The sequence below is a fragment of the Mesoplodon mirus genome (assembly GCF_964341445.2).
Source record: "Mesoplodon mirus genome assembly, chromosome: 7".
NCBI lineage: Eukaryota > Metazoa > Chordata > Mammalia > Artiodactyla > Ziphiidae > Mesoplodon > Mesoplodon mirus.
The window spans coordinates 9,456,132-9,467,243 of NC_138983.1; the positions used below are offsets into that span (position 1 = coordinate 9,456,132).

The following is an 11,112-nucleotide window of genomic DNA, read 5'->3' on the forward strand; positions in this document are numbered from 1 at the left end:
CAGCTCTGCCACGTAGCTGCAGAGGGGCGGCTTTCCAGCTAGTTCTCACAGTCTCCCCACCCTCCACGCCTGCTACCTCCATGTCGGGACTCGGATTGGCCCTCCCTCACCGCGCAGGCGCGAGCTTTTTACGCGCAGGTCCCAGGCCCCACCTCCTGTTTCCTTTCAGCTGCCGCGGGATACCGAACTGTCGTGCGTAAGCCTTCTATGCCGTCCTCGCTTTCCGGCTGCTGTTTCTCCACGGCTCTCCGCACCCCCACCCCCACCCCGCACCGTTCTCTCCCTGACGGCTTACTTTGCGGCAGCGCGAAGAGCCCCACCCCCTTTCTCTGCGGAATCACCATGGCGGCTGGGGTAAGTTTGCCGGCTCTGGCAATCCAGGTCACCCTATCCGACGCCATCCTCTGCCGGAGTGGGTCCAGTCGGCGTCAGAGGGTTTCTGGAGCCGAGTGGGGAACTGATCCGGGGTCTAGAGACCGTACTGTTGGAGATTAGGGCTTCCAGGCCCCGGAGGGGAACTGAGGCTGGGGCTCTGGGAGGCCAAAGAGGTGGAAGGGTCTGGGGTAGAAGAGAAGAGGGATGCCAGATCCTGGCAGTCTGGGACCTGAGAACGGAGTTCGGTTCGTTGCCTTCTCGAGACGTGGGATCCGGGCAGGGTGACAGAACTTTTGCGATCGTTTTGTGGGGCAACAGGAGGGACAAGGGAAGAGGAGGGTCTTTGTGGGCACGTACATCTGGCCACGGTTAAGGGTCGTCCTGCGGGGAGGTTTGGCAGCGAGAGGAGCCTCCGGACGCTGGAGTCAGACCAGTTGGACCCCGCTGGCCATGTTAATAGAAGGAGAGAAGGAAACCCCTGGGAACTCACTGCGGGACAGGACCGGAGGGATGGTACGCGTGACAAGGAATGAAAGGTTTTTTAGGGAGACCGAGTTGGCTTAGGAAGAGAAGATGCCATTCGGTCTCTAAGTGGCTGTTCGGAGGGGACTTGGAAATGTCTTGGTTGGTGTGAGTGTCTTGGAAACAAGGGTGATGCTTTTGAAGGGTGAGCGGCTCAGTAGAGTAAGCAGGCGCTCAGTGACCATCAATGAATGAACAAGGGCTCTGGGAAGGGAGGGGCGTGTATTTGTCGGCAGATGGAGTCTGAGGGAGCTAGAAGTTCTGCATTTCTTAGAGATGTATTTGAGGGGACGAGAACGCTTCCAGAGACGTCCTTACGGAAGGTCACATCTGTCAACAAGCTTTATTTAGCAGTTGGTGTGTAGTTCTCTCCTCGTATTTTGGAGGACTCTGATTACACAAGACTGCAGATACTGAAGAACTAACTTGGTTCAGCAAAGGGAGTAAAAGAGTGAGTCGAAGCAGATTGGGATTACTCGGGGAAGTTGTTCCCGGGTAACACTTAGGACTGGGACCCTTCTAGTCATTAATGGCTTATTCCCCGCCTTTTCCCCACAGACCCTGTACACATATCCTGAAAACTGGAGGGCCTTCAAGGCCCTCATTGCCGCTCAGTACAGCGGGGCTCAGGTCCGCGTGCTCTCCGCACCACCCCACTTCCATTTTGGCCAAACCAACCGTACCCCCGAATTCCTCCGTAAATTTCCTGCTGGCAAGGTGAGTAGGAAAGTGGAGAGGGGCCTTTGGTCCTGAGAACCCAAGGAGAACTGAGATTCCATCACTCTGAAGATGACCTCCATCTTTAAAACGGAGCTTTCCATGTTACTTTTTTTTTTTTTTCATGTTTCAGAGACTTAAAAAAACTTTTATTTTGAGACAGTTGTGATTTCTTTGTTAAAAATAGTACACAGCTATTCAGTCATTTCCTATGAAGTTCACAGGCTTCTTTGTATTTGTGGGAGAGAGGATCAGTTTTGACTGATTTCAGTGCAAATAGATCAAATATTTGCCATGAGTAGAATTCTTGCCCCAAGGGGCTTACAGAGATAGATAAATAACCATGCTACATGTAGAAGAGATCAAGTGCAGTGGGGGAGTACTCTAATACTTGGGATAATATAGACAAATATCGGACTCGGGTTTCTTGCCTTTTGCTTATTTGACTGAGGTTATATACAAACATCTAATATCTAAATTTTGGGGGTCTCTTGTGTGAGTTCAGATTGTAGGAGACGGTAAGTTACTCATACACTTTTGGTTCTTAAGTTTCAGATAGTGTCAAGAGTTTGGTCAGCAAGGGTTCTCAGCCTTGTATAAAAAACTTTATTCAAAACGATTGAGCCCCTGGGCTTGACTAGTGAGAAACTGCTGTGTATTTACTTATGACTGCTTTGTCCCCAGGTTCCAGCCTTTGAGGGTGACGATGGATTCTGTGTGTTCGAGAGCAATGCCATTGCCTACTATGGTAATCTGCAGTGGCTGGGGAATGGGAGGGTCTGGAGGTGATGGGGTGCAGGAGAGGGTGAGGGGAGCTGGAGCGGGCAAGGAGAGGAATTTTCAGGGACCTGCACTGGCTTTGACACAGCCCCAAAGTTCTGACCTTTATGTTCCGCCTCTGCAGTGAGCAACGAGGAGCTGCGGGGAAGTACTCCCGAAGCAGCAGCCCAGGTGGTGCAGTGGGTGAGCTTTGCTGATAGCGACATAGTTCCCCCAGCCAGTACCTGGGTGTTCCCCACCTTGGGCATCATGCACCACAACAAGCAGGTGAGCCTTGGAACCTGGGGAGAAACTAAGAGCAGGGGTGGCGTCAGCTCCTCAGTATCAGGGAGGAAGAAATAAAAAAGATTGAGGAAGGGTGATGCCAAGAATATGTGCATAATAAATACCTAATCTTTGAGCTTTCAGTTTGGAGCGCTGGGCTGTTGATGGTATATGGATTCTTTGTCAGACAGACCCAGTGGAGGTGGGAGGTCTGAGTGGCCAGACGAGAGGCCTCTGCTTTAGAAAGGTTGTACCAAATGGTAAGGGAGTGGTTAGACCAGATGACCTCTAAGGTTCCTTCTAAAATTGAAAGATATATGCCTACGATCAATACAGTGGGAAATGAAGCCAGACTGCGCCATGAAGAAATTTAACATTGAGAGCTTCATTTGCGATACATTTAGAAGGAGCCAGGACTCAGTGGAACAGCTACCTTAGTTATTATTGGGGGAGAAGGGCAGGGACAAGGGTTGGTACCCACTGCCAAGTCTGACCATTTTAAATCAATAGGCCACAGAGAATGCAAAGGAGGAGGTGAGGCGAATTCTGGGGCTGCTGGATGCTCACTTGAAGACAAGGACTTTTCTGGTGGGCGAACGTGTGACGCTGGCTGACATCACAGTTGTCTGCACCCTGTTGTGGCTTTATAAACAGGTGAAGTTTATAAAGAATCTGGGTTGACGGGGTAGGTGGGGACTAGAAACAGTGACAGGCCTGCCAGGTTATCTGTATCCTGCTGATGTGAGGGAGTCTGAGGCAACAGCTAGTCTTCAGGAATTCCAGGATTGAGTACCACTGTTAACAGAGAACCGGACTGGCCTCTTGATGGGCATTGAGCCAGAAGACCCAGCGAAGCCAAAGATCAGGATAAGGAAGGATTGATTACTTTCAACAAGAAAGGAAAACACCAGGGATCTTTCCCAATAGCAAAACTGGGGAAATTTTTAAGCTAAGGGTACATGCGTACTCATGATTGGGCCTTGGGTGGTTGACAGTCTGAGCTTTAGCTGATTGAATTCATGAGGGTCAGAAAATGTCATCATCATCACCCCTTAGGTTCCAGTTGATCTGGTAGTTGAGGGCTTCAGGCTAATCTTTACTATTGAAACAGAACTGGGAGTCTACTACTGATACACTGTCTTTGCTGCTGTTATTTCTCTTGCCTGATAACAGTTGTTTCCGCATTTTTGTTTGTTTGTTTGTTTGTTTTTGCTATGCCATGCAGCATGCAGGATCTTAGTTCCCCGACTAGGGATCGAACCCGTGCCCCCTGCAGTGGAAGCGCGGAGTCCTAACCACCCGACCGCCAGGGAATTCCCAGTTTCTGCGTTCTTTTGTTCCCTTAAGATCATTAATTACAAAGACCTGTTCAAGGACAAGCATTACAGCGAGGTTCAGATCATAAAATGGCTTAGGCCAAAAATGGCTTCTCATGTCAAGAAAGTGCCTGGTTCTCTTTTTCCAGAGACCCTCTAACCCTGTCTTCTTACACCATGACTGCTTTCTCTCCTTCTGAGAAGTTTGATCCTGTTCTATTGCCCTTAATTTCTGTTTGGCAGCTAATGTGTTTAGTTTGTTCCCATGTTTCTCAGGTTGCCCAGTTGTGCTTAGTTGTGAAGACAGAGGTAGAGGTGATAGCTTCAGCATCAAGATCTTTGGAGGCAAAACTAGGATCAGTTCTTGGCTTCACTACTTAACTGGTTGTTGTGGGGAGGATGTGTGTGGATTCGTTTAGTCCTCTTTTTTCACCCTGTGGAAGCTATAAAACCAGGGTAGGAATAATCGCTGTTGAGGTTATTGGGTTAAAGATGGCACATGGCTGGTTCCTAAACAGCAGCTCTTGGACTGATGCTGGACCAGAATAGTAATGTGATAACAGCAAAGAATAAAGCACCTACTTCGTGTCAGAGCCTGTGCCAGGGCGTAACAAGGACAATCTTAGTGAGTCTTTGCTTGTTGTGTGGGTGAAAGAAATTTAGCCCGGAAGTTGTGGAGTAGGATTTGAACCCAAGTACTGCAGAACCAGCACTACAGAGCTGACTGTGATGTATCCTTGACAGGATTATTTTCCCTCTGATCTTGGCAAATGGAAAAAATGGTAGATGAATTTTTCATGAAGCTGAGTTTAAGCACTCTGTTATTCTGAAACTATTTTGCTGTTGAATATTTACTTTCTGAATTTTGATGCATGTATATATCTCTCACACATCACATAGTTCATATAGATAGTTTTCATTATTTGCTTGGCAAAGTGAGTAGTTTGTAGTTCTCTGTTGGTCCCAGTCTTTTAAGTTTTATTGACATGTGAAATTATAGGTATGAAATGGCTTTGTAAAAGGAGTAAGGCACAATATAAATATTCCTACCAGGTAGATTCATACTGAATAGAGGGTGGGACCAAGCATCCATTAAATTGGATTGGACTGCAGGAGAGAGATTAGTAAGGTAAGTGGGCAGTAGCTCTCCAGGGAAAGCTGATGTTCTGGGGGCTGAAAGGAAGCTGGAGCTTTGGTGTAGAAAGAAACAAGGGGCTCTGACTGGAAACTCGTCAGGATTTTTCCCTCCGCTGATGATATGTCCACTCTTGCATCCTGGCAGGTTCTGGAGCCGCCTTTCCGCCAGGCCTTCTCTAATACAAACCGCTGGTTTCTCACCTGCATTAACCAGCCCCAGTTCCGGGCGGTCTTGGGGGAGGTGAAACTCTGTGAGAAAATGGCCCAATTTGATGGTAAGTCTGAGGAGGTAGGGGAGCATGCAGGCAGGGTCAGGGGACTGGTCTGCTCAGTCTTAACCCCTTGATTTCCTGTCTAGCTTTTGGGTTATGTGGATCCACAGAACGTAGGGCATTGCACGTAGCCGCTAGTATTTTGTGATACTTGTCTTATACACACACATGCTCCCATTCATTTGTGTTAATATGTAGAATCATGATGCACGTGTATCTGTAGCTGAGGGTTGCGTTCTTGCTCAAGGATGTACTGTGAACTGGTAGCAGGCAGTGTAGCGTCTAGATCCCTTAGCTGTCCCACCCAGCAGTTTTCCTCCATTACTTTGCTTGTGCCTGGCTTGGGAGGGTTGTGGAAAGAGACCAGACATTGACTTTTCTCCTTCCCTTTGCACCAGCTAAAAAGTTTGCAGAGAGCCAGCCTAAAAAGGACACCCCACGGAAAGAGAAAGCTTCTCGAGAAGAGAAGCAGAAGCCCCAGGCCGAGCGGAAAGAGGAGAAGAAGGCAGCTGCCCCTGCTCCCGAGGAGGAGCTGGATGAATGTGAGCAGGCGCTGGCTGCTGAGCCGAAGGCCAAGGATCCCTTTGCTCACCTGCCCAAGAGGTACGGATGGTGGAGGGTAGGGGGCATGGGGCCCAGGAGGGCCTGTGCTCACCTATGTGCATCCCCCTCATACTGCTAGTGGCTAGGATTTTAGGTTGTCCATATAAAATTGAAAGATGTATTTTAGTTGCAAATAAAGCAGCTTCCTGACTTTACCATCAAGGGTTGGGTGACTTTTGAAAGGAGAAAACAAGTTCCGAATGCATCTGGTATTTGAGGATATCAGAACTCCCCTTCTAGCAAAGAAAGCAGATGGGCCCAGGGCCCAGAATTCGGTGTGGAGGTGAATTGATTGGTCTTGTGTGCGCACGTTAGGATTTGAGATTGAGAACGCTTGGAACTCATACACTGAGGGCTGCAGGAAGGAAGAAGATGCAGAGAGCCTCCATCTGCTCTGCTTTGCTGGCTTTGCCGAGGCAGCAGACACCATGTCAGTGTCCTTTGATTGTCTTTTTGCTGTTTTGATGCATCAGCCTATATAAAAATTGCTCATTTTAAGAGAAAGGATGATGACCATGGCTACGTAGTGCCTGTCTGGTTTATTGTTTCCCAGCGTGGGGGAGTTAAACCCCGCAAGGAGAAGGGAGTAAATGGGGTGGTCGTCTGTGTCCTCTTCTCAGTCACCATAGGGGTTCTTGGAAGAAAGAATACAGTGAAGGGGGATTTTTAGTGTGAAAAACGTGGTACAGCCAGTACTTGCCCAGTTGTTTACCATCACATCTTTCTTCAGTCACTGCTCCGGGTCACCTTATTAGAATTTCAAGCAATATGAGAAATGTCTTTTCTGTGGTCACGTCACTTAGTTCGCTTTTCTGTTTTTCTTGCCCATTCTGCCTTTCCTAAAGCCATCTATCCTTTCACTAGTTGGTTTGTTGGGGTGCAGCAGTGTTTGACCTCCCCATTTTGTCGTGGTTTGTATATGGGATGAAGGAGCACGCGCTGGTGGTAGGCATAAGAAGTATGTGGAGTTGTAAGCGACCTAGTACTGGATGGTTGCCCTTAGGAACCGCTGCTTCCCCATTTGGGGAGCAACTTGGGGTGCAGCTGAGAGCTCTTACTCCCAGGTACTTCATACAAGAAGGCTCCTAACGCAGCTGCTTTTTAAGGATATATTTCTTTCCGAACCAAAGTGATTACCTTGAATCTAGCACAGGGGCAGGTCAAGAGTGAGCAGGATTTTTGGTATCTGGAAGTAAGCTATGATAACCAACCCAAATTATGTATGCCCTTGTAACATAGGTACTGCTGATAGCTAGAGATATTCACACATATTGGATCTGTACACTGGGCAGAAAATAAATCGGGCAGAAAATAAATCAGGCAGTAAACTTAAAATCTTTAATAAACTTAGCATTTTTTTAAAAAATAATTTTTTTTATTTTTTGGCCGCGTTGGGTCTTCGTTGCTGCTCACGGGCTTTCTTTAGTTGCAGCAAGCGGGGGCTACTCTTCGTTGTGGTGCGCGGGCTTCTCACTGCGGTGGCTTCTCTTGTTGCGGAGCACGGGCTCTAGGCGTGTGGGCTTCAGAAGTTGTGGCACGCAGGCTCAGTAGTCGTGACTCACGGGCTTAGTTGTTCCGCGGCATGTGGGATCTTCCCAGACCAGGACTTGAACCTGTGACCCCTGCATTGGCAGGTGGATTCTTTTTTTTTTAACAGTTTTATTGAAGTATAATTTCCATTATGAAGTATAATCTTCCATATAAAATTCAGTCATTATAATTATATAGGTCAATGCCTTTAACTAAATTTATAGATCTGTGTAACCACAAAAATTCAATTTAAAAACATTTCCAACACTACAAAAGTTCACTGGCAGGCGGATTTTTAACCACTGCGCCACCAGGGAAGCCCCAGCCCCTTTTTTTTTTTTTTTGTATCGTTTGGGAGTGCTTATTAGTACTTATTTGTTGCATTACCATGGTGCACTCCTGGGCTGCCAAGATGGTTTTCCCCAGGATTCTTAATGACTCAAAGGTGATGTCTTCAAAGACAAGACTCATTTGTCCAGAGTTAATTTTAAGGCCTTCCAGCTACCCTAACCCTGTGGTCATTTGTTTGTTTGGGTTTTTTTTGAATTTTATTTATTTGTTTATACAGTAGGTTCTTATTAGTTATCCATTTTATACATATATCAATCCCAATCTGCCAACTGTGGTCAGTTTGGGGAGAAAAATGGACACATGGTCATAAATAATAAAGTTCAAACAGCTCAGGAGAAAGTGAAGAAAAACTCCCCAGCCCTACTGTTTTTTTTTGTTTGTTTGTTTGTTTTTTAAAGTCTTTACTGAATTTGTTACAATATTGCTTCTGTTTTATGTTTTGGTTTTTTGGCCCTGAGGTATGTGGGATCTTATCTCCCCAACCAGGGATCGAACCCGCACCCCCTGCATTGGAAGGTGAGGTCTTAACCACTGGACCACCAGGGAAGTCCCCCCCAGCCCTACTTTTTGCGTGGTTGAGGAAGTAAAGCACCTCAGATGAGGTCTCTGATGTGCATTTGGGAAGGAACCTGGGACCCCCGGTTAAAGGACAGATTCTCTGCTTTGCTACATTGCAGCAGTGAGCAAGTCACACCACTTAACCTTATTTGTAAAGGGAGGGATGGTAACGTTCTCTGACTCTAGGGTTTGTTGACATTGATTATATACTAATGAATAATTGAACCAATTAAACATTCAGTATAAGGGGGTTTAATAGATTTATGGCACATTCATGCAGAAGATTATTTAGCCATTAAAACATCTGCAAAACATTCTTGTTAGCCAGGCAGTATTAAGTGAGCAAATTGTGTAGGGCACAGAATTACATGCATCATCTTTGGAAAACTGCCGGTGGGAAATACATTAAAATATTAGTTATCTTGTTTGCTGGCAAAGTGAGTGATTTTCTTCAGTTAGTATGTGTTTTAATAACTGGAAGGAAAGAAAAAAAAAAGAAGAAGCCCTACCGTTGTGGGGGGGCACCTCTCCTATTCTGAAGCTCAGTGTGCCAGATTGCTTCAAAGATCACCTGAACTTGTTTCTGAGCAGAGTAACTAAAGGACACGGGTGTAGGATTTGGGGTGGAGGCCCTTTGCAAACATTCACTTACATTGCTGTCATAGTGTGTGTAACCTGAAGAGGCCTGTGTGATGGGGAGGGGTGGGGGCAGCGACTTGGGTGAGTCAGGAACTGAGGGTGACTCTTGGGAAAGAACCCTGGGAGGGGCTGGCCAGAAAAAAAAAAAGGAGTCCTCGCTGTGAGTCTCCACCAGGGGGCAGCAGCTCGCCATGCCTTTCTTCGGGCAGATCCTGGGCCCCACCCTCCACGTGCCTAGCATATTTAAGCTGGGGGTGGGGGGATAAGGGAATGCCCTGGGCGCCTCTCATACCCCCCAGCTCTCCTCCCTTGGAAGGTGATACACATCTGCCAATCCAGCGACTCTACCTTTAAAGCAGTAAATTTGAGTGGAAACACCCTTAGCTTCTCTTAGCACGGCAACGTTGCTGCGGTAGGACCTTCTCCACCTTGATCTCCTTGCTTTTCTTCCTTCATTCAGTACCTTTGTGTTGGATGAATTTAAGCGCAAGTACTCCAACGAGGACACACTCTCCGTGGCGCTGCCGTACTTTTGGGAGCACTTTGATAAAGATGGCTGGTCCCTATGGTACTCCGAGTACCGCTTCCCTGAAGAGCTCACCCAGACCTTCATGAGCTGCAACCTCATCACTGGTGAGCAGAGGGTGGCTCTGGGAAGAGGAAGGGAGGACATGAGGTAGTGGGTGACATGATTTCAAAGGCTGAATGTTCTTCCTTGCCCTTCAGGAATGTTCCAGCGATTGGACAAACTGAGGAAGAATGCCTTTGCCAGTGTCATTCTGTTTGGAACCAACAATAGCAGCTCCATTTCCGGGGTCTGGGTCTTCCGAGGCCAGGAGCTTGCCTTTCCGGTGAGGAGGGTGCAGGGGAGGGGCCTTGTCTCTTTAGGGTGGGGCGAGGACTTGGGAAGTATTCCTGAGCCGGTGGGCACTCCCGAGAGTTCAAGGCATGTGTCCATGAAGGAGCTGTCATGTTCACAGGAGTCCTGGGGTCTGATGACGGGTGTCTTGAGCTGGAAATAACAGGTGTGGGGCAGCAGCCGATAACCTGACCACATGCTTCTACCTGGCTTTTTCTCCCCAGCTGAGTCCAGATTGGCAGGTGGACTATGAGTCATACACATGGCGGAAACTGGATCCCAGCAGCGAGGAGACCCAGACGCTGGTTCGAGAATACTTCTCCTGGGATGGGGCCTTCCAGCATGTGGGCAAAGCCTTCAATCAGGGCAAGATCTTCAAGTGAACATCTCTTGCCGTCGCCTAGCTGCCTGCACCTGCCCTTCAGGGAGAATGGGGGTCATTAAAGGAAACTGAACATTGAACCCTTTCCTGCCCTGCCTCCTTTGTTGGGTGATGGCTTCTTCAAAGGGGAGTAGATATGTTGAAGCAGGGTGTTGTCTATACCTGCAGGACCTCCCTGTGTAGGAGAGAAGTCTTCAGAAGAGCAGAAAGAGAGGCCTCTCCTCAGTTTTGATTTTTTTTTTTTTTTAATTGCCTTGCCTCTCCTGTGATGACCATCTTCTATCCTAGCTGGGAGAGATTGGATATAGTTAGGAGGTGGTGACACGGGGCTTTTGTAACTACCTAACTCCAGACCTTCCCGCACGAAGGGGGAGAATACCTGCCGATGGGGTGAGAGCACAGCATGCAGAGCGACTTAACGCTACTTCCCACAACTGCCCTGTGAGGTGGGGCAGCAGCCGTATCCCAAGAGTCATAGTTTCAACACTTCAGACAAACAGCGAGAAGAGACTGCTTGGAACAGATACTGGCCTGTGGCCCCTAACCTGGCTACGGATTATCTCTGGGGCATCCCTACTTTCTAACAAGGAAGTGGGGTTCAGGGATTTAAGCAACTTGCCTGTGATCACATCTTAGGTGGTGGAGACAGGATTTTGAACCCAGTGGGTGTCACTGGAGCCTGTACCCTAAACACGCCCTAGCGCTTCCTGCAATGTAGAGCAGTCATAAATGTCTTTTAACAACCCTGCTCAGACCAGTGGTTGCTGTTTTTGCTTCTCTGAGCTTAATTTTTTTTTTTTTTTGCGG

General features: G+C 47.8%; 1 protein-coding gene across 1 annotated transcript; it reads left to right on the top strand.

The window, feature by feature from the left end:
* Positions 1 to 192: 192 nt before the first annotated feature.
* EEF1G (eukaryotic translation elongation factor 1 gamma) lies at positions 193 to 10,385 on the top strand. The gene is made up of 10 exons (XM_082629054.1): positions 193 to 354; positions 1,456 to 1,614; positions 2,299 to 2,362; positions 2,519 to 2,661; positions 3,169 to 3,312; positions 5,257 to 5,386; positions 5,782 to 5,986; positions 9,525 to 9,697; positions 9,791 to 9,915; positions 10,148 to 10,385. Exons 1-10 carry the CDS (start codon positions 208 to 210, stop codon positions 10,304 to 10,306), a joined length of 1,449 nt encoding a protein of 482 aa, XP_082485180.1. The 5' UTR covers positions 193 to 207; the 3' UTR covers positions 10,307 to 10,385.
* Positions 10,386 to 11,112: the final 727 nt, after the last annotated feature.

Coding starts and splice junctions, on each gene's coding strand:
- EEF1G (XM_082629054.1), top strand. CDS start 208: ATGCCGTCCTCGCTTTCCGGCTGCTGTTTCTCCACGGCTCTCCGCACC. Junction 1,615..2,298: donor GTAAATTTCCTGCTGGCAAG/GTGAGTAGGAAA, acceptor CTTTGTCCCCAG/GTTCCAGCCTTTGAGGGTGA. Junction 2,363..2,518: donor CAATGCCATTGCCTACTATG/GTAATCTGCAGT, acceptor CCGCCTCTGCAG/TGAGCAACGAGGAGCTGCGG.